The sequence below is a fragment of the Pyxicephalus adspersus genome, chromosome 8, assembly GCF_032062135.1.
Source record: "Pyxicephalus adspersus chromosome 8, UCB_Pads_2.0, whole genome shotgun sequence".
Lineage (NCBI taxonomy): Eukaryota > Metazoa > Chordata > Amphibia > Anura > Pyxicephalidae > Pyxicephalus > Pyxicephalus adspersus.
This window is the reverse complement of record NC_092865.1, coordinates 2,331,595-2,355,767: the sequence shown is the minus strand read 5'-3', so window position 1 is coordinate 2,355,767 and position 24,173 is coordinate 2,331,595. Positions and strand designations below refer to the sequence as shown.

At 44.7% G+C, this 24,173-nt stretch overlaps 1 protein-coding gene across 14 annotated transcripts in view; it reads left to right on the top strand.

Moving 5' to 3' along the window:
* Window positions 1-24,173, top strand: part of PTPRF (protein tyrosine phosphatase receptor type F) — a 552,192-nt gene that overhangs the window by 389,790 nt on the left and 138,229 nt on the right. For all 14 annotated transcript variants that reach the window (XM_072419315.1, XM_072419313.1, XM_072419316.1 and 11 more), the window contains one exon: window positions 18,899-19,057. In XM_072419315.1, coding sequence (XP_072275416.1) covers window positions 18,976-19,057 — 82 coding nt within the window. In that variant the 5' untranslated portion in view covers window positions 18,899-18,975. The remainder of the gene's footprint in view (window positions 1-18,898; window positions 19,058-24,173) is intronic.

The window sequence follows — 24,173 nt, the reverse complement described above, 5'->3', positions numbered from 1 at the left end:
TCGTCTTCACATGGCGAGGAATTCCTGGTATTACTGGAACAGATTGTGGCGGCTCTCTTCATGCCTCGTGTTTGTTCCGGTTTCTATGAAAATGGTTTGATTAATTGTCACAGCACGCGCTGCTCCCCATCACCCCCTTCACTCTCTGTCTGTGAACTAAAAACAGATAGCAAATAGTGGGAGGATGAGAGGAAATCGAGGAAAATAAACACCAGAAACACGCAGGCTTATGGCGAGGTGGAGGCGGCTTGGTGGCGTTATCGTGTCCTCAAATTCACAAATGTACTTTGGAAACCAAACATTGCCAGCTTGGGTATTAGGAGGAAAGTGACAGGTTCTCTTTAAGGGTTCATTCACAGTATGCGCTGTACAGATACATTTTGCCATTGCTTATCACTATCTGATCCCCTATGCCACCGCTCCTCACCATTCCATACACTGCGCCACCGCTCCTCACCATTCCATACACTGCGCCACCGCTCATCACCATTCCATACACTGGTCCACCGCTCATCACCATTCCATACACTGCGCCACTGCTCCTCACCATCTAATCCCCTGTGCCATGGCTCCTCACCATCCAATCCCCTGTGCCACCGCTCCTCACCATTCCATACACTGCACAACGGCTCATTACCATTCCATACACTGCGCCACCGCTCCTCACCATTCCATACACTGCACCACCGCTCATCACCATACACTGCGCCACCGCTCCTCACCATTCCATACACTGCACAACGGCTCATCACCATTCCATACACTGCGCCACCGCTCATCACCATTCCATACACTGCACCACCGCTCATCACCATTTCATACACTGCGCCACCGCTCCTCACCATTCCATACACTGCGCCACCGCTCCTCACCATCTGATCACCTGTGCCAGCACTCCTAACCATCTGATCCCCTGTGCCAGCACTCCTCACCATCTGATCTCCTGTGCCACTGCTCCTCACCATCTGATCCCCTGTGCCACCTCCCCTCATCATCCCATACACTGCACCACCACCCATCACCATCCCCTACACTGTGCCACTGCTCATCACTATCCCACACACTGCTCCACTCCATCCGAACTACTGTGCCTCTAATCATCACCAACCTGATATACTGAGCGTCCATGAAAAGCGTTCAAACCCTTTGGTGCCACCAATGGCGTCCGATACATTATAGCATCCAATACATTGTGCCATACGTAGTGACTGATGCACTGCATGGACAGCACATGGCATCCTGTAATTACAATCATGATTATTTGTTGGCTACAAGGACCAGCAAGAACCATCCATCCAGTCCTGAAATTCATAGCAGAGTCCCTGGCAGTGGAAAGGAACCAATCATTCACTTGCAGATCACCGTGCCCGCCATGTGAATGGACATTAACAAGAGAAGCAGCAGACTGATGAGGTTGTCTCTATATTATACACATTTTCTGTGCAGGCTGGGCTGTTTTTTTCAGGTAGTGTCAGTGTCGCTTTAAATGATTTGTCAGCCATTTCTATTTTATTTCTGTGAGACCTGCAGGCGAGATGACAATCTGTTTTCTCAGCATTTACATCAGCAAGACAAGAAATGTAAATGATGACACGGCAAACTTGTGTGAACCGGCAACGACCGTCTGTGGTTGGCTCTGACTCTCACCTGTCGGCTCCGCTCACCTGGCTGAGTCTGCAGATTTACTGGATAAAGTCATGTGGTTCTGCTGATATGTCATGAATCACCTGTGGAGTCACAATGCTACGTGCAGGGTCACTTTCCAAGGTGTGTTTAGTCTGGAGGTAACAGGTGCATTGGCTCTATTCTTCAAATGGAGAAGAGGGTGGAAAAAGGTGACCTGCCCATTTATGACACACATCTGTACATCATAGGGCACGAGGTGGGGGATGGGAGGAGAAGGGCATAGATATAAAGCAAAGAGCAGAGTCCTCCAGCAGAGCAGAGTATTTCAGGAGAGGAGAGTTATAGAGGAAGGAGCAGAGTCCTCCAGCAGGATATTTCAGAGTTATAAATGAGTTTGTTGGGTGATTTGGCTTCTTGCAGGATTCTTGCAGCTGAAATGCAAAGTACTATAGGAGTCATCACCTGGTAATGCAGTGCGGCCCCGGGGTTCCCTGGCAGCCAATCAGCCGGCATCGTTTGGCACATTACATTTAATTCTGGGTGACTGCCAGGGTGCTGCCAGCTTGTCAAGAATCTGTGTGCACTAAAAAAGCTCTTTAATATCCAATATAAGGAAGACGCGAGGAACCGTTGTAGTCTGAGTATAAGTAATGTCTATGGGAATATAAAACTTTATATTAATGGCTGCTTGTCTAGACCAGAGGGGGGAGGGGGAATACTGCTGAAGAACTACAGTCCCAACAATGCCCACCCGGCCTGGGCCAAACACAGCACCGGACTATGATTGCTGGACTTCTCTCCTGCTTCTCATTTCTTCAGAACTCCTTTCTACTCATCAAATAACTCTGCACATATTCCCAGCTCTTGTATAACCGAGAGCTACAAGATCTCCTCAACCTGGAATGGATCTGGTCCAGGATTAAAAACATTTGACTGGTTAAAGCAAATGATTTTTAAGAAATCCATTCCAGATTTGCTGGATCTCTCAGGTTCCCCCATGATAATCTATCTCCTCCAGTCCTGTAGAGCTTTAATAAATCAGTCCCAGTGTCTGCAGGGAGCAAATGTAAGCTGTGACCACTTCCTGTCCAGGTGACCACTGCCACAGGAAGTCAGAGGAAATGTCTCCATCACAGACAGCACTGTGTGCAGTGTTTTGGGACTTTGGGTTGATTGGAAATCGATTGCATCCATCAATCAAGTGCGGAAATTTGGCATTGGGTCTGCTGGTCTTTATTATGCTTTTTCGCTGGATACAAAGACCCCAGGGTGCAGATTTTTTTCACACGAGCTCCCCTTTATTCTCCCCAGGCTGGTAAATTCCACAAGTAAGCAGTAAATGAGCAGGAAAATCCTCAGGGAGGTGTCACATGTAAGTGCCATAACGAGCCGAGCGGCCCCAAACTTTTACGCATGATTGTTCTTCTGGAGTTTTGTCAATAAAACTTTCTTGTACTGAAATGAAAATTTCCATAAAACATAAAATATCCAATTTTCTGCAGGTCACCTGCAGTGGGGCACCGTGCTTTCCGCCATTGCCCGCTGCCGCAGAATTAGCCGCCGTTAGCGCAGCGTGTTAATAAAGCGTCCAATCATCTTCTCCGCAGAGTCGGAGGCCTCCTGGCTGTGTGAGAGAAGTGGAGGCTCCAAAGTTTCCATCAGTCAGCAGATATTTAGTAATAGAAGAACATGTTCTCGCCCCACCGTCCGCTCCCCTCTCCGCCAGCATTCCCTGCACTTAGGGGAGATTTCCATTTATTTTAATTAGCCGCAGAGCAGCGGAGTTCCTCTGCCATTAACCCCTCAGTGGTTGCAGGGCTCTGTAGAAATGGGGGGGCTTCTTCTCTGAGTTCTGGAATTACAAAAGAGATAATCGTGTCGAGACAATTTAAAGTGGGATCAGATATACAAAAGAATGCTAAGTAATGTGTAATAATTCTTACAGAGATCACAATACTCCCCTGAGTGCTTTTCTATGAAGGACGGAACCATCTTTGTTCAGGCATCATCCAGGGTCACCATTTACTTCCTGTGCTCAGAGGTGAAACAATCATGTAAATCCCGCTGTCCGTGCAATTGTTGGTTGTGTGCACAAATGTCAGAGATCAGTCCTGATGCAGCCTTTCACCTAGCTACAATGTTATAATGTTACAGTCTGATGACTGGGGAAGGGGACTGAGGAAATGCTTCCCCCTGCCTGCAGCAGAGCAGAGATGTCACCAGTGGAGTCCCTGAGATAGAGAAGAAATTATCAGGGATAACTTCTCCAGCGTCCACCGAACAATGATATATCAATTTGGTGATAGGTGATCCTTTACTCAGTAAAAATACATTTTAATCCATTGGGAACTATAAGTCCCAGCATGCCCTGCCATACAGTAATACCAAACACAGAGAAGGAGTGGTGGTTGAGTATACCTCCAATGGGTAATCAGGAGTCCCCTCATTGGGTATGTAACTAAATTAAGGGTAGAAGCAAAAAAAAAAAAGGTTTGGACTCCAAGTAAATAATAAATTATTTGTATCGTTGTAAACACTTTTTCATACATAATTATTAACCATAAAAGTGCACAAATTATCCCGACGCGTTTCGCCTCGACGGGCTTCTTCAGGGGTGTGAGGACTTTACAGTCTGTATTGAAGTGCAAGATACCAAAAAAAGACAAACATTGTTTTTACAAAAAGTATAAGAGAAAGTCAATACAATACAAAAAGAAGGAATATAAAAATAAAAAGCAACAAAAAAAAAAACCAAACCTCTTTTTAATACCAAACACAAATACACATTCCCTGATATCACAGTGTGCTGCGTTGTTGTTGTTTCCGCTGATAAGGACTATGACGATCCGACGCGTTGCTGTCTCGCTGCATCGTGACCTTGCTTGGCAGACAGAAGTGACTTCTTGTTCTCTGCACTTGGCATTTTTTTGCCCTCAGCAGTTTCATTGTCAGTGTGAGCACTTTTCACCCGCCAAGCACTTCAGCTGCACTGATTCATGGGGACTGGCAGGCAGATTTTTGACTGGGGGGCAGATAAATTTCACTGAAGCGTGCAGCGGACCACCAGTCGCTCTTCCTTGCTGTCCGCAGGCCGCGCTGGGAATCCCCGCCGCTTGACTTGGCCGGGCAGCTGGTGTAGGGGAGCGACGGCAGCTGCTGCGGAACTCTTGTAGCCTGAGCTGGCAGTGGCCGTGGAAGCGTTTATCAGCAGCGCCTGGAATTCTGCTCCAGTTTATAGATTTGTATCGGTCCGATGTATTGGGCCTGGTTTATCTAAACTCTACAAGGCTGGAGAAGACAGACTATCATGGGAAAACCTGGGGGATCCAGCAAATGGCATGCTATTAGTTGGCAAATGTTTTCAGTCCTGGATCAGATCCATTACAGCTTTGCTGGATCTCCCACGTTCTCCCATGATAGTCTATCTTCTCCAGTCCTAAAGAGCTTTAATAAATCAGACCCATTGAGTCTTGTATGGATTCCACATGTGGGGACACCTCTGCCCCCGATACATGGCCCAATTTACCATGAAAACCTTTTACACGAGGCTCCTATGATAGTCTTTCTTCTCCTGTCTTGGAGAACTTTAATAAATCAGAGCCAATGTGCTGAACATCACAAAGATCAAGTCATCCAGTGATGGAGAATGGAGGGGAGAAGGAAGAGGGGAGTCTTTATTTCATCCAACTCTTACCATGCACATAGCAATGTCCAGGCTTTAGATTAACCAACCCACCTGCTATGCAGCCATATAACCCCCCCCCCCATCAGATGTTGGGGTTCAGGTGTCCCCAGTGAAGGGTCCAGGTAATTCTCTATCATACAAAGACATTGTAGACAACTGTGCTCTTCCAGCTTCCGTTTTCTGTTCCCCCATTACTGTGCCCCCGGGTACAAAGTGAGCTCCATAAAGACATGGGGTCACCAACTTGAGTGTCCTGCACAGAGCCCTGACCCCAACCCTACTGAACACCTTTGGGATGAATTGGAATGGTGAGCCAGGTCCTCTTATCCAGCACCTGACCTCAGAGATTGGGCAAAAGGATCAGACCTTCTGGTAAATCTGGATCGGTTGCATGGAGGATGTTGCACATCCAATGGATCAATTTCTTACTTTTGTCTCACAAAGTGATCAGATTGCTATGCAGTGTTTGGGGCATTCAGACGTTTAATTTCCAATCAGAAATCAATGAAGTACAAATTTATTATTAGATTGTCCCGCGTGTACCCCTGGTGTCCCTATTTTTACCTCCCATCTTCTCCCCCATCAGAGTCTCTTTAAGGACTCAGCACTCACCAGTAACGTTCATTGATTTCCCCGGATGAGTTTGGTGATTGTTTGCGGCTGATCTCGGTACAAATGGCATTTTTCTAGCTTTCTCATCTCTCTGGTTTCTATAAAAGCCGTGTAATGTTAGCAAACAATGCAGGAACCAGACGCGGAGAGTCAATCTTCCTTTAATTAACTTGGACTCAATTAACATTTGTTTTCATTGCAGGATTACAATGTATACATCATAGAGTGTCACTGGTGACTCCGCCGAGAAGTCATTGATCCGCCGCCGAGCGGAATCGTACATCCAAGTATAGCTAATGATGAATTCTTGTCAATATTCAGGGTGTCTGATAAATGTCACCTCGTCTGGGTGGCCATTCACCGGGCCTCTGTTATTCACACAATAGATGTGACGGATTACTGAGCAAATGTTTTGTGCTTGTGGTCTGGAGTACATAGATCTGAGCACATAACAATGTACGGTGATTGGAGCACAAACTTACGGCAGGATGCTAGATAATTGTCACCCAAGATGAATGTTCATGATTGTCCTGGGTGAATATCAAGCATGTGAACAGTGGTGCCCCAACATAGCTTCAGTGGCAGATCCCTTAACCATCAACCGTAGACCACTGTTGTCATTTTCAATAGGGGAGGATGCTGCAAGATGACTCCAGCTTGTCCTACCCGCTTTCCATTCCAAAGAACTGAACAGTGTTCTGTGTACAGGGCTTGTACCATGGCTGGGTACGCACGTGCAATAATTGTCGTTGGAAAAGATCTTTCACGATTATTATATATTAAGGACAACAAACTGCACAATGCATGAACGAGCTCTGTACATACAGAAGCGTTCTACTCTATAGAGAGGAAAGGAGGGGAGAGTGACGGAGCGGCACCCCGCTGTGCTCTCTCCCCTTCTCTTTCATTACGATCATTCCTTGTCCATCGTCAATGGATCCGCCAGGATGGCCGGCCGGATAATGAGCGTTGTACACATGCCAGAATCTCGTCCGATATAAGCCCTGAGGCGATTATCGGACAAGACTGACCACCCAATCAGAATGCATTCAGGGTTTGGGTACAAAGAGGGGACAGCTGTTGTCTATTGTGTGTATCCATTTACTGATCTCAACACCCCAACCACACTCTGCGCAGACTTGTCATTGACCTCCCAGGAACTGCATCAGCACAGCTGGGTCAAGAACACGCCCCCAACACCTCCAAATGGCCAATAAAGGAGCAGCAGTACACTGATTAGTTCCCCCTCTGCTCTGTATGTGCATTGCTGCCTGAACAAGTCATTTAGAGGATTCCATGGGGTCAAGTAATTACACTGGAGTACACACATTGTCCTAATGAATACTGAAAAATGATAATTGGTGTTAAGCTTTTATCCATTTGTGTAGCCAGGCAGTTTAGCCCTGACATATTATTCAATTGGGAATAAACAAAAGTAGATATTTATGTATTAGCAAATAATATACATTAATGGAAAGGGCAACAATGACTTAATATAAAGTGCACCTAACACCATATTTAATAATGTATAATGTAGTCAGTAATGTGTTACCTCCCACAGATATCACAATATTCCCTCCTGAGAGGTGTCACCATCATGTAAATCCCTGAGCAGTTCTTATCTTCACCTTTTGATACAATGTTGCAATCTGATCCTTGGGCAGAGTCAGAGTCACTCACTTTTTTCAGCTTTGATGATCCTGTTTCTGTATTTTGTAACATGTAAAGAATTTGTTCTGGTCCACTTTAAAAAAAAAAAAAATAAGATTTAGACAACTCCCTTCTCTTTCCTTCCCCAATATTTGGTTCTCTTGGATTTGGCAGCAGAGAAAGCCGTAGCATTGTCATTAATTGTACCAGCAAGAGAGAGCACAGAGCCTGCAAAGGAGCTGACAAACCGAGCCGGTAACAAGCAAATCTTAAGCCGCCTGCTCGCATTAGCTGTGCCTGGCACTCCCCAATTGGATGGCTGGGTAATCCAGCTTTGAGCTCCCACCCGGCTCCCAGTCATCTGGCCTTTCTTGTATGTGTGCTGGATTTGAAGTGCTAAAGCCTCAGTTCTGCTTACCCAGATTTAAGGTGTTCATCTTCCTCTCTGGGTCTGTGTGTCCTGATAAAGCAGAGCCCGACAAGGAAATTTAGAATTGTCCCCCCTCTGTCCGCCTCCCGGCCTTATCGGCGTTTTTCCGCAGCCTGAAATTCTAAAGCCATATTAGTTTGATTCTCTCGACGCGTTTCTGAAGCCGCCACCACACCGCCCACCATTGCCATCACCATAAACCGGCTATCAGATTGGCATCTTCCGGCGTCAGCTCCAAACCCTGGATTTGCTAATCCGCTTTTGGCACTTTCTAGTTTTTTCATTTCTCGGTTGCTCCTTTTTGGTGAATCTTTCATTGATTCGGAGTTCCTCTGGTGGGGCAGACGGTGCTACGGATGGATACAGGCCTTGAAGATCTGCGGCAGATTTTGCAGTCAGTTCGATTGATTTGATATCTTGGAAGTTCCAAAACATGGCACACACATATAAGGGATTGTGCGGTGGGACAGGGCTGGTTTTTATGGTAAGGCAAACTGGGAAATTACTCAGGGCCCCTGTTGATAGAATGGCAGTGGTGAAGGAAGCTGGAATGCATTTGGGGCCCCACTTTTAGTTTGCCTAGGGCCCAATTTTGTTAGAACCATCCCTAGATTGGAGGAACCACAAGACAAATCGGAGCTTCCAATTATATTATTATTGATCAATCATTTTATCATATCGAAACATGGAAACATATTGGGAATCATAGCCACTTGGGTCTAATTCCGCCTCCCTCCCCATAGCCAGGTAAATTAAAGTGTTTTGGAGATTCTATACTTCACCTCCCAATAAATTTACCCAGAATGCACTGCACCGCTGGGTATCGCCGCACTGGAAAAGGTCACATCTGACAGCCGGCATCTGACGTGAGTCTGGTAAGAAAACAAAGAAAGCGCCCAGCTCGCCCTCCGAATGAACTGACATTAAACTCTGCGTGCGTCGCCTCAAATATTCTGACTTTAAAGTGGACCTGTCACTAATACACTGCACATGTAGGCTAGGAAGGGCCCACCACATCGAGCACCACAACGAGCAACAATTGTTCTTTGTGAGTTGGTGAATTGAATATTTATCCTGGAAATGATTATTGTGCAGCAGGTACTTTTCCAACACTTCTACCACAAATGGGTTTATTGGCGGTAATGATTCCTGATATTTGCAGATTCAGTGCTGTGTCTTACCATGGGCAGAGCCGTGGCCATGACTGCTGACATTACACATAATGAGGTGCCTGGGCTTCACAGACGTTCTTTGCTAAACCCATTGGCCCTGGGAGGATACGCTTTCATCAGGGAAGCTGGGTAATCTGGCAAACCTGGAATGAATCTGGTCCAGGATTGAAAACATTAGCTAACAAATAGCAACTTACTTTGAAGAGATCCATTCCAGGATTGCTGGATCACCCAGCTTCACTGATGAAAGCGTATCTTCTCCAGCCTTGGAGAGTTTTAATAAATCTGGGTTATTGAGTATGAACCAAGCCATTGGCAAGGCATACATCAGCTCAGAGCTAGTAATGTAGCAGCCAGCATTCCTATTGGCCGGAGGTTAATCATGAACTTACCCTGACAACCAGCCCTAGGTGATGCAGCTGGTTCTTACCTGGCCAACCTCTTTGAAGTCATTTTGCTCAAATTTGCAGATATGTTCATGAAAATAGGAAAGAGCTGAAGTTGGGTTGATGCCACTGCAGATATAAACTCAAACCCTAGTTGTCACCCTAGAAGAGGAAGTGAGTTAGTGGCAGGATCACCAGGTGGGAACAAAGGAAAACACCCTAAGAAAGGAAACAAATGCAGCCGGCACATCTGAGGACCGGTGAGGTGCAATATATGACATTTTGGGTTTGGATTCACCTCCCAATGATTTCCAGGCATTCCAATAACATTGGTTTCTTCTGTATAATTGGAGGGGGTGCGGGGATTACTGATAACAAAACCCCCCCAAAACACAGGCGACACAAAATGTCTGCAGATTCACCCGTCTCCTTACACCGCCTGATAATTTATCTCCGGGACATTTGGCGATCTTCCCATTTTTTTAAATTTTGAAACCTGACAGAGAAGAAAGAGCGAAAGAAGTCAGGAAAAGTAATAGCGCAGCAGGGTGGAGGAGGGGAAACGTTTCCATCGTTTATTTTTTTTGGCAGCAGGCAAAATTACAGTTGCTTTCCCTCCTAAGTGCTACAAAGTGTTTGTGTTGAATCAGATTCTAATGACACCAGGTGTGCAGATTACCCAGCGCAGCGCGTGAACGGCGTGTAAAAAAGAGCTCGCCGGCTGATGTTTAACAACTCCAAATTGCTGGTTTGCCAGATCGAGGCGTACTGAACGCCGGCGACTTAACTCATGTCAGTCCGAGCTGAAAGAGGACCTGTCGTATGATAAACTTCATCATGTTAGCTGCATACAATACATCCTGGTAACGCCAACATATTACGCAGCGCTGTACATTAAATAGGGGTTACAAATGACAGATACAGACAGTGACACAGGAGGAGGAGAGCACCCTGCCCAGAAGAGCTTACAATCTAGGAGGTGGGGGAAGTATCACACAATAGGAGGGGGATATGGAATGGTGGGAAGTAGTGAGGGTTTAGGAGACAGAAGAAGACGGGTAGGTGAGGGGGAAGTGTTGGGTTTTAAATGAGCAGAAAGTAGGAGCAAGCCGAATAGGATGAGGAGACCATTCCAGAGTCGGAGCAGCTCTAGAAAAGTCTTGGAGCTGTGCGTGTGATGAGGTTATGAGTGAGGAAGTCATTAGTAGGGCATTGCAGGAGCAGAGAGAGCGGCTAGGGGGGATTTTTCTATCAGGACAGAAAGGTAAGTGGGACAAGAACTGCGGAGGGATTTGTGTATCAGGTAGATAGGTGGTGCGAGAACTGTGGAGGGATTGGAAGGCAAAGCACAGGAGTGAATTTGATTCTAAGGTGAAATTGAAGCCAATGAAGAGAACTACAAAGCGAGGCAGGAGAATAGGACTGGTAGGTAGGTGGTTAGATAGCTGGGAAGGCTGTGTATGGGGTAGGTAGGCAAGAAGGCTGTGTATCAGGTAGGTAGGTAGGTGGGAAGGATGGATGAGAGGAGAGAGTCGGGTTAGTGGAATACCAGAGAGGAGGAGGTTACAGTAGTCCAGACGAGAGATGATAAGAGCATGTACAAGGAGTTTGGTGGTCTCTGGGGACATCTTTGTGCAGGCTTCATCCAGGACTGAAATGATTCCAAGACCTCATTTGTGGTGCCAATTGCAGGAAAAGCTGTAGTTGGTTATATTTGGGGAGTTCAACTTTTTCTAAATGAACTTTAAATGGAATTTGTCACCTTTCTGCTGTCACCCCGGATATGGGGAACATCTGGCTTTCCCCAGGGTGCAGTGCTCAGGCGGGTCACATGACACATCAGCCATCCTGTGTAAGCTCTGGCACCGTCCAACACAAAGCTTACACAGTGCTTGCAGATCCAAAGTGGTAGGGGAAACTTTGCAAGAGAACCTGTCACTTTTTCCTTAGTAGTCAATTCCTGTTTTGGTTTTGTGATTTGTTCCATGGCAGCCACATCTTCCCATTTATTGTCCTCGGAATTATCTTGAATTATCTTCCCTTTCTTTGATATTCGTTGTATTATGGTGCCCAGAGATCAGACCAACGTGGGAACGCTTTATTCTATTTCCTTCTCCTCTCCTCTCTTATCTGCGTTCACTGTTGAGCTAAACTTGTACTGGTTTGTTAATGTGCGAAAAGATTACGTAGAACAGGACGAGCGCTGCAGGTTTTCTCGACTCCCTGGAGCTGTTCAGCTCGCAGCATCTTTGCAGCACTTAACACCAAAAAAAAAAACAATAATATTATCCGGGTGTCACAGAGACCGAGATTTAGGGCTCTGGGGGGGTCGAGGACGCAGTCACATGGTACCTGTGGCAATAATATATTCTGCTTCTTCAGTGCCAACCAGCTCAGAGAAATCGCTCCTTCATTTGGGTTGCACAATGGCAAATTCCTATCCCGTCATGTCTCCAGACTGTCGAATCGCAGGGGAAACGTCTGAAAGGAGCGTGACCTCTACCAGAGCCTCTTACCGTCCGCTATTACTTCAATTTTCACACTATTGATCTTCTCTGATGTGATTTCTTGGACTGTTGAATTTCTAAAAGGCTTTTGCTATGCTTCCCGTAGGAGGCCGACCGACCTGCGTAATTCAGATCTTTTTCCTTGATACTCTGTAGCCAGTTATCCTGCGGTAATGTTGCAGCTCTAACCGTGACCTCTGAATTTTAAAAATGATGTGAGCATTCACCCCACGCCATATTCCAACATTTAGGGACTGCGGGGAATAAAGTCCAATCAGCAGCACAATATGCCGATCAGCCCAAACATTAGGAGCCAGTCATTAAAAAAAGCAACGCACCAATATGACGCTTCCCAAACCAGCTTCTTATTTGTGAATGGACCGGTGATGTGAATAACACTGATTGTACAGGGAAACCTGTAGATGGGTGGACAGTTAGTTCATGAAGCTGATGTGTTGGAAGCAAGAAAAATGGCCAAGTGTTCAGATCTGAGCGACTCTGACAAGGGCCAACTTGTGATGGCTGGACGACGGGTCAGAGAATTTCCAAAACGGCTGATCTTATGGGGTGTCCCCAATATGCAGTGGTTAACCAGTGAACTGGTCAACCAATGAACTGTTGTCAGGGTCATGGGGACCTAAGGTTTAATGACTGGAGTGATGGAATCATTTTTCCATCTGGTCTTATCACACAAATTTCTGAAATGAGGCAGCACGGTGGCTCAGTGGTTAGCACTCTGGCCTTTGCAGCGCTGGGTCCCAGGTTCGAATCCCGGCCAGGACACTATCTGCATGGAGTGTTTGCGTGGATTTGCTTCGGGTGCTCCGGTTTCTTCCCACATGTAGTTAAGTTAATTGGCTTCCCCCTAAAATTGTCCTTAGACTGTAATAATGACATATGACTATGGTAGGTACATTAGATTGTGAGCTCCTTTGAGGGACAGCTAGTGACATGATTATGAACTTTGCTGCGTAATATGTCTGCGCTATCTAAATACTGTGGTGTCTAGGTGTCTAATATGGGCTTTCCCAAAGCCTTATTTAAAATAATAATACGAATATATAAACATTAAAAATGATCATCACATAGCAATCACATAGTGCTATCATCTGCTGTGGTGTTGTATTATTAATATTATTATTATATAATAATAATTAACAGGATTTATATAGCGCCAACATATTACACAGCGCTGTACATTAAATAGGGGTTGCAAATAACACATAGATGCAGACAGTGACACAGGAGGAGGAGAGGACCGTGCCCCGAAGAGCTTACAATCTAGGAGGTGGGGGACAAAGTAAACTATATTACCAAAGTAATCTCTGTGTCACAAGGCAATCCATCATACAATATCATTCAGATTCTCTCATTAAGCTGCTATTGGGGTCCTGACCGAGACACAATGACTTCCATTAGTGATGATGAAGCTGTTTTGTAATGATTTGGTTGCTGATGGTTTGCCAAATCTGTCCCATATGACGCGGCCCCGAGTAAAACATGTAACACACATCTTATAAAACAGCTCCAGATGTAAGAACGCACAGGTGTAAGGAAAATACATTTATACTGCGAGGGCTCCACGTGTGCTGGATTACATCTGCAGGGTATAACACGGTTTATAAAAAGATCGTCCAGCTTTCATTTCATTGGAATTCTGTCAAACCCTTGGGGAAGGTGGGGGGTTCTCCAGTCTATCGTCCTGCAAATACTGTGAAGTATCCAGATAGCGGAGCACATGGTAAATGGTATAAAAAAAAAAATATGTAGTTCAGGAACCTTTTATTTATGATGATGGGTGAGTAGTCTTCTAATAGCCCTGTGAGGATAACCTAATGAGGATGATGGCAGAGTTGTCTTCTAATATCCTGTGGCTCTGCGTTGGTAACCTGCGGAACCTCTTCAGGCGGCCATCGCTAATCTTGGTGTACATTACTGATTCCCTAAATAGTTCCTCAGATTAGGTTATGTAGAAACCAAATTTATCTGTTGGAGACAGAGTTCTGCTGAATGATGTCCATGCTGAAGAAGAATAATTATCATGTGTATATAAGGCACCAGCATTATAGTTTCAGTACGTATCCCTCACAATCTAATGTCCCCTCCACAATATTGATATAGTCTAAGGCTACATACACACGTTAGATCTTTCATGATCCTTTCCAACGACAAAAGACTGCGTGATGCATGAACCAACGCTGTACATACATCACCGCTCTGCTCTATGGAGACGGGAGGACGATGGAGCGGCACCTTGCTGCGCTCTCCCCCCTTCACTTTCATTACGATCGTTCATCGTTTGGGAAAATGCCAGGACGGATCCATGAACAACATGCGTTGTACACATGCCAGATTCTTGTCCGATATCAGCCCTACATACAAACTCGTGTGTACGTAACCTAAGGTTGGGGGGAGGCAGGTTAACCTACCTGTATATTTGTAGGAGAAATGAGTGCCCAGACTAAACCCACACATGGAGGAGAACATGCAAACTCCAAGCAGAAGGTGTCCCGGCTGAGGTTCAAATTTTGGACTCATGGGACCAATGCCAAATTATCATTTGTGTGGTTCATAGCAAAGGCTTTTGGAGATTTGAAATTCAGGTAGAAAAAAAAGGTAATCAGCTCCTGTGCCGGAATAATGACCAATCTCTGTTGGTGGGGATCTTGTGACCCATTCCACGGCATTTAATTTATAGGTTGGCTGGTTTGTATTCCGATATTTCTGGAAGTAAATTCTTTGCACCTGAGGCCGTCCCTGGGAATGGTCCATGGTAAACCTCATGGAATTGGAGCTGATTATGTTTTATTAGCACATTACTCATACATGTCCTTGGACACCCTGTTTGGGTGTCTTTGGTGTCTGCAGGCACCATAAAGATTATAACGGGGAAGTTGTTGGTTTTATTGACTATTTTTAGATATTATTTTTTTGATGACATAAAAGTGCCACGTTGGTGCCGCTCCAAAGTTCATGTCAAAGTCACGTCTGAAATGAAGGTTTGTGCTGCCGCCTTATGTGAGATTGGCTGTGAACTGGATGGTTGGGTTTGGTTCACCGGAGTAATTACATTTTGCTGCATTGGAGCCAGACAGGGAAGCCCCATTAGTAATTGGTTTTCAGTCTGGAGGGGAAAAGGTGAATTGGGTTATTTTCCTTCTCTGGGTTGTTGAGTTCAACTGGGATCTGTATGAATCCAAGACATTTCTAGATTCTATGCAGGAATTTAGCTGTTTTTAGGAAATTATTTTCCAATGATTTCCCAATCAGTTGCTGTTTATACAGTTTCATTAGCGGCCTGAAGCTTCTATGCATTTATCCATAAAGGTATTAAAAAAAATCAACAATTTGTATGTTAGGATGTTCCTAGTTACAAGTCACCTGAAGGATTCCTGTGCTATTCAGAGATTCTGGCTGTGTTGATGTGTTGGTAACTTCTCATGATATCAGGGACCTCTCGTATTGTTTGTAACATAAATACCAATAATACGTTTTCCACTAAATTGTTAGGTTGTTCAAACCTCCAGCAAAAATGATGCAAAACTGAAATATCAATGGATTCTGTTAATAATGTTGTCCTAGAAACACATAGGAATCTTTAGTAAACATATTCACAGTTTGAGGACTTGCAGAAATATTCTGAGGGTGCAGGAATGAGTGCAAGGACAGGGAGTAGAATGCATGGACTATATACAAGGTGCAATGACTGTGTGCAAGGACTAAGATGTATTGACCCAGTGAATGTGAATCCGATGTCTTAATGTTATCGAGCACCTGAGTTCTGTCCCACAGAATAGATTTAAGATTTATACTCGTTGAGTAGGTTGGGACAGGAGAGAGCTCTGGGATGAGTGCCAGTCCATGGTTGGATTTAAGAGAACCAGGCTCCGGTATGTCTCCAGCCCAGACCTCAGCCAGTAATCTGTGCGTGGGCGGAATGCTGCTAATGTGATGCTTCATTCTCTGATGTTACCTGCGGTTGCTGGAATGCTGATCACACAGTTTACTGGAGCATCCGGATGGAGCTGTCCTATCTTATTTAATGAGATGGTGAGCCGAGCGCTGTAACCCATAGCTACCAATTAGAAGCCACATTCCCATTCATCTGATGCAAACTGAAATGTTAATATAGTTGCTGTCAATGCATTTTGAATATCTTCCTTGTCATTTTCATGGGCCTGTTACGGATATATCACCCCCCCTGATTAGCCAGGCATATAGTACCCAAACAAGGAATTTTTATGGCAGGATTTTATTTAATTCTTTGGATAACCCCAGGACCTCTGATATGCAGATCTCAACTTTCTTGGAGAAAGCCCAAAGTTGGTTCAACTCCCTTTGCTGCATCATATTGAGGAGAAGGCCATCCCGTGTTTGAGGGTGTCATATCTCCATCCCAAATATCAGAAAAACATTTAATATGTAACCCCATTTCATGGACAAATGTTGTAGAAATATTTATGTCCAGTATGACAGATAATTTACTCTGCTGGACAGCTCAGTCACTCATTATAGTTCTGATCAGGATAATATAAAATACTTTTTTTTCCTTCCAGAGCTTGCAGTATATATTTTGTAAGGGGGGAAAAAATGACATTTTGCAGCGATTAAAGCTATAAAACAGCCTTTGCCGTTGTGGACGCTGCCATCACTTCTCCACTTATGTCACGCAGCGTTGCTTTTGGCACAGGAAAGTAGCTGTTAATCAGGTTAGAGAGCCAGCGCCAAGGGAGAGATTGAAAAGCTTGCATCTGCCATGGCGTTCCCAGGCCTCATTAGGCGCAGGGAGGGGGGCACTGAATGTTTGACCCCTGGCTGGTGGGTTTCACTGGTGACTGCACTGCAGGCTGTATTGCTGAGTTTTAGGAAACTGATGGGAATATGGTGGACGTCCATTGTGTCCTGCAAGAAAAAGATCAGGATGAGTTTGGAGTTTGCTTTGCTGCATCTTCTTCTGTGTAGGTTACGGAGTGTTTTATGAATTGCTACATGACCCTACCCATGCTAGATACTAGGAACAGGGGGAATTATTGCATGCTGGGTCGGAATGGTGGGGTGATTATATCTGTATGCTGGGTACAGGTGGAACAACAGTGTTCCGGGCACCAGGAAGGTGCAGAGTGCTCAGAATGATCCCCATTATTGGTGCCAGGCTCACTCCTATAAAGAAAAGTAAGAATCAGAATAGACTTATTGTTTCATTGTGTCCTGCAATAAAAAGTTCAGGATGAGCAGAGTAATGCAAACAATTGTGCTTTGCTCCATCCTCACTTTGCAGTTCTGTGTACGTTGGGAAGTTTTATGAACCCGCTACATGACCCTTCCCATTGCTTCTACATATACATAGTCTGACTGCTGTGGTTGATCATTGGAATGGGGGGATAACTGTAAAAAAGGAGATATCAGTGAGTGGACCAAGAAACTCTGCAAATGTTAAAGTCAGCATATCTGCACTTTTTATATATTACCCTGTAGCCACCTCCTGTAGGGTTTTTACTGGGTTTCGGGGTAGACACGGAATTTTTGGGGATAGAGCATGGTGCTGGAACACACTGGCTGTATTTTCACAAGCTTGGAATCTGGGAATGAAATTTCCTCTAGCTATTCGCCACCATCCTGAAATGTATTTTTTGTTTTGGGTACAGTGCCTGTGTGTCTTATGGCCACCTGTTACAGCTCCACACATTGCGCAGTCACCGGGGACGCTGAGGAATCCAATGGAGAATATTATATTTCTTCCAAATATCTAAAGCCAAAACCAAGAAATATCTGAGCTGAGCTGCAGCAGAAATGCTAATTTTTCTGTATGACCGGAGTTTGCCTTGAACTTATTTGCGCGCAAGGATCCCCCCTGCCCAGCTGTGCCATTGCCAGGACTGTGCAGAGTTTCTGCGGCTTGGGATAAGTTCTCATATAAGTGATTTGTCTCCTCCATGAATAATGGATGGCGGCTTCCTCATGAATAATGTTCTCCTTCTGTTCCTAACCGGGAACTTATTGTGGGGTCGATGACAGTACAACATATGCTTCTTCTAGCCTGGGGGGAAGAGGGGACTTCAGCCTCATTGTGTTTATTTGGAGGTCACATATTGATGTTTTAGGTTCTCCTGATCCCTCCTTTATTCAGTGACTCTTACAGATATATCGATAGTGTCCCCAATTCTTCCAATGATGGCCAAGGTGGCTGCACATCTACAATATGCAATCTGAAAAATTGGGTGCTTACTTTTTTGGGACAAGGTTTGGGGGGAGGAAGGGATAAAAAAAAAGTTTTGCCTGCAAGTTCACATTAAGTCAAATTTGAGGCAAAAAACACAAAATAATGCAGCTCTGCATTCATTAATACAAATGTTGCATTCAATTGGAAATCAGCCACTTGAAACCCCCTTTACAGCTGGGGTACAACTGAAAGAGGGGCAAGCAGGGGTCATAGGAGAAAAGAGCAAAGTGACAGCAAGAAGAACTGGTCAGTTCCCTGCTTCTTTTTATTGTCCAATCATATTCTTGTGAAAGGACCAGGTCTGTGTTACTTAACTTGTGGCAGAGCTGTGTAAACCTCAGGACTGAACATCTCCCGTATATATATATATTTTTTTTTTTCTGTATATTTAGCTGTTTGCAGATCAGTTTGCATTTGCTGTATTTTCTGGTTTTCATTGTTAAATTTTGTTGAATTCAAAAGTGATTCCCAAAACAAAGGATTTGCAAATTTCTCAGATTGCAGAGTTTATTGAATTCTTAGTCAGTGTTTTATGTGCTTAGATTTCAAACAAGTCTCTTGTGGTATTCCTGCCGTCATTTTCTCACCTGGCTGTTTTTTCCATTTGCAGGCGTGAGTCTGACGCTATAAAACGCTGGATGTATTGATCACTTCTCACCAGACCTGGAGTGGAGTCTGCTTTCCAACATGGTGCCTTACCCTCGCCAGACCCTGCTCATCATCCCGGCGCTGCTCCTCTGCTGCTCCATCACCCTGACACAGGCGGACAGTAAGTTTTCTGTTGTTACAAATCCTACTTTCAGTGTTGCTCACAGTGCTGCTGTCGGTCGTCTTCATCTGGTGTTCCATTGGCCTGGCATAAGGCCGCAGGCTTAACTCCCGACTACCAAGGCTGTGGTTGGGCTTGGAGGCAATATGAATCTGCAGTGTGGTTTTGTTTGCACTTAAAGAATAAATGCAATTATAGCAAATAAGCAAATTTGTAACTTTTTCTGTTATCTTGCTGTTTCTCGATGGCTTCATTGGACCCCTGCCATTTAATAATTCCTCTGATACTAATACCTAATTGGACCATAGAAGGTTTACTTACACAGTCTGAGCTCCATCTCCCTCTGTAAATCACAAAGCAAGTAAAAAATAAAATATTAGTTGCTTTACCTTTTCCACCTGCAACGTCTTACATCTTCCACCTGTCACGATATCACTATCACTGTCCTTCCAGGGGAACACAGAGCAATTCTGCAAGAAGACTCTTGCACTTGACTGGAGTGTCCCCTTAGATTTTGCTTGCTCTGTGTCTGCTGGAATCTTCCTGGAAAGACATTATTACTATTACAAAGGCATAGGTAAGCATAAGGCTACATACACACGTCAGATGATTCTCATCCGATATTCGCCTCAGGTCTGATATTGGACGAGAATCTGGTGTGTGCAGTGCTTGTCGTTCGTCATTCATGGATCCGTCCTGGCGGGTTCACGAACACTTACCGACGAATGATCATAATGAAAATGAAGGGGAGTGAGCACAGCGGGGTGCCGCTCTGACGTTCTCCCCCTCCCCTCTCTATACAGCAGAATGGAGCTGTATGTACAGAGCTCCTTCATGCATCTTTCAGTCTTTTGTCGTTCATGAAAGATTTGTGAAAAACAATTATTGCACGTGTGTACCCAACCTATCTTTTTTCGGGTACTTTTTTTTTACCTGGAAGCAGTTAATTTGAGGAGGAGCCCAGAAAATGTAAGCAGACCAGTTGCACCATTTGCTCCCCATGATCTTCATGTTCATGGCTCAGAGTGCTCTTTTAAAGCTCTCCTAGTTGCAGCCATGTAAATATAGAGCTGGAAGCCATAGGGGTTTATCCTTTGTTTGGTGCAATAACACACAGGAGATCCACACCTGCATGAGGCAGCTAAATGCCCTCTGTGTGTGGGCCAGAAACAAAATGGCTGCAGCTCAGTTTATTGGCAGCAAGGGAGGTGCACAATGGGAGGGACCGTGTGTATGAAATTCCCCAACGCTCAGCCCCAATATCCAGCAAGGTGCCCCATTATATCCCATCCTATGCAACAGGCATCACCTGCCCTCTACCAAAGACCCGTTTTGTATTCCATCTTGTGCGCCGAGTGGAATTTGTAACAGCGAGGCGTTATCTGTAAGCCTCGGCCTGATCTCTTTCACTAAACCCCTCTCCTCGCTGCTCCTCACGCCGAGTACGGCCTTTGTTCTCAGGAATGAAGCGGCGAGCGGCTTGTAATACCCTGAATAACATAATTATAGAGCATTATTGCAAGGTTTTTCCTCTGCATCTCTCCCTTGTATTGTTTTGTCTTTTTACACGAATTAAACCTGCTAAACACTCCTTCCTGGTCGCACTAGCGGTGTCGCCGCCACAATGCGCCAAACAAGTGGCTCTTCATCGAGAGTGCCTGAGCTGGAGAAGGACCAAGTTTTCGTCTCCTTAGGACAAGGGGAACTGGCAGCATCTGAGAGGAGCTGTGCACCGACTTGTTCTGTCTGGGAAATACTGCGTGTGTGCGGCCGAGGATTAGGAACATCTGTAACCATTGCTATTGTGTCCAATATTGCCATAATATTCCAGGTCGACTGACTTCCTGCAGTCTGTGTATGCACCGATGGGGCCCTATGTATGGACATGTTTTCCACTCTTATAATTCCATAGTTATAAAATTGGGAAAAGGTTTAATTGCCTGGCAGTCAGGCTTCTAAAAATGGAGAATAACCTTTCTGTAATACCTCTAATATGGCAATCAGAAGCTTCATTCACTTGAATAGGGTAACTGTGCACCACTTGAGAATGTTGGTTGTGGATAAGGTACACAGCTCATTGGCTTTTATTACAAAAGCAGCAAGCGGGATGATATAACAAACACAATTGTTCTTCACTATTTCCTATGAGGTTCACCACTAATAAAGATTGCCATCAATTGTAAAAGGTTATAATTTGGTGATCAGGTCTGACGGCCAGATGTCAAATAGCACACAAAGGCTGGTAAAAGCAGCAGAAACAGAAAAGTGGTGAATATGCTGAAAGGTGGCCGTCTTTGCAGCTGATTGCCACGTTTATAAATATGGATAACAAATACTGACACTTATTCTTGCAAACAGGAACATTGCCCTGTAAAGAGACATCTCAGATAATCTGTTTTTTTTTTTACATTTGCAGAAATCCTAATAATGAAGTATTGATCCCACTGCATTGATTTGCAGTCACTGATTACCAGTGCTTACCATCGGGTTTACATGCTAAATGCTTGTCACAGATATCTTTTGCATTAGGGTTATGTGCTGTAATAATGCACGGTGAGCTTATGTTGCAATGTGCATTGATTAATGTCACTTTAGCAGTGACCTGAGGGTGCTATCCTTTTGGTATGGCATTACAATGCACGAGTACTGCAGCTGTCAATGCACCCATGCCATTGCTATGCAATGTCATTCTGCGTTCCAAAAATGGTGCAGGGACTTTTTTTTTGTCTTTCATGTAGTGGCAGCTCATTCCAAACGTGGACATCAATGTGTCACCTGTAGGAAACATTTAAATTATTTATTTTTAAAGAGAACCACACAGCGCAGGTCCTTGGACATACTAGTAACTGTCCTTCAGGAAAAGTCATATGTCCCTCATAGGGTCAAAGCCGTGGCTCTTATTTAGTTTAGGGCTAATTTTGGGGAGAGGCCAATTACCTTCCAATATGTTTTAGAATGTGAGAAGAAACTAGAGTATCCAGGAAAGAAACATTTCCAGAAGTAGATCATGCAAATTCCACGCAAATTGTGTACTGGCTGAGATTTTGGGACCCTACTGTTGCATGGCCACTGTGCTGCACCTCGCCGGACGTCTCCTCCACTGTATTATACCATTTGCAGTGCATTTCACTAGGTGACCACCCTGCGTTACCCCAGGGCCACCCAAGGATGCTCATTTCCTTTGTGTTTAGGTGACCAGCCATGGCAGCTTCACTCAGAGGCTTTTGTTCGCCATCTTTATCACACGGCCTTTAATTCCATCTTTTTTCTTAGACATCTAGCAGATAGAGAGCTGCAAAACATCACCGAGTACACGTTCCTCTTGGCGGGCGTCATGTCGGTTTATCAGTCACGGTGACCGCGGTCCCATTAAGCCGTCTCTCAGTTGATTCACTCTGATTGTTTCACTCCTTTCCTCCGGGTCACCATAGCTTTGTCTTTTGTGTGCTTTCAGCTCTTCTCTGCAATAGGAGATTGGCTTCTGTGAATTTCATTTGGAGCTAGAAGGAGATGACACCCCTCTCTTCCCAATCTAGCGATTACTCGCTTTTGACAATAAAAGTCTTTTTATGTGTGTTGAATCAAAATCCGTGAAGCCGCACACTTGCCGGACACGTGCAGACCATTTATTTTAGATTGGGTTTTATGTTTGGCTTTCAGCGTAAGCTTTGCCTCACCTCTATGAACCCAGTTAGGTCTCTAATCGGTGTTCAGGGTACTCCAGGGTCTGCTGTAATGTTCGGTGACTTTTGTGCCACTTAAGGATTTACACATTTCCAAGTCAATCGTTTGTAATTAAAAATCTAGGGTTAGTACATGCATGGGAAGATCCGCATGTTAAAAGATGGATCACAAAACAACAGACCCTAAGCTATCCTAAGTACCTTCCTCTTCTAGCCAATAGGTTATCAATTAGACCCTCCCCCTGCAAGCCTGATGTACTCACCCAGCTGGTATGTGGTTCCAAACAATATCTGTAATGACGTTGGTTGGATTGTCTATCACTACTGAAGTCACACAATAGGGAAATACAAAATCAACCATTTCTAATCAATAAGTGCAGTAACCCATAGCAATCAATATGAAATGCTATCACAGTAAAGTGAAATCTGATTGGTCTTTAAGGGTCGTTATGTTTGCTCGGTCAGACGGAATAACCCTGTATGTGCGTGGCAGCTGCAGGCTCTTGGGTAACCATCTGTATTGGATTAATTGCGCAGTGCACCTTTAGTGTATTTTCTAGCCCCCGAATGGAGATGAGGTTTCAGATTCCTGCGCAGTTACATAACCAGGTTTACATTTGAGGATTCTGGGATTTTACAAGGTGGATGAAGTCAGCAATTTTCTGCCAAGGGGAGTTTTAGGATTTTCTTCCAAAACCTAAACCTGCACACAAGAGCCAGATGGAGAAAATGTGCATTTAACCTTCTCATTCTGAGCGGGACATGTTATTCGCATTCATTTTTCTGCACAAGCATTCTACCGAAACTTGAAAAAGCATAAAAGCTTGGGCTAAGAAATTAAAGCTGAACTTTAAGTATAACTACAGGTATCAGAATGTCCTCTCATTAGTAAGGGATGGGACGGGTACAGGGCCTAGAAGACTCTATTCCCTCCCGTATCCCCCAAGTCACATTTCCATTCCAATTATTTTTAAATATTTTTATTAAATAGGATTTATATAGCACCAACATATCAGGCAGACCCTGTCCTGAAGAGCTTACAATCAAAGAGGAAGGAGGGGGAAGTATCACACAATAGGAGGAGGATATGGAATGGTGGGAAGTAGTGAGGATTTAGGAGACAGAAGAAGACGGGTAGGTGAGGGGGAAGCGTTGAGTTTTAAATGAGCAGAAAGTAGGAGCAAGCCGAATAGGAGGAGGAGACCATTCCAGAGAGTCGGGGCAGCTCTAGAAAAGTTTTGGAGCCGTGCGTGTGATGAGGTTTTGAGTGAGGAAGTCATTAGTAGGTCGTTGGAGGAGCGAAGAGAGCACCTAATGGGACTTTTCCAACCTCCCCATCCGCAGCAAAAGTCTTTTTCCTGTAATTTGCTGTAATAACAGAATTGTTGCTGTTCACCTCTAAGGGTCCATTTTTTCTCCATGTCAGGACAAAT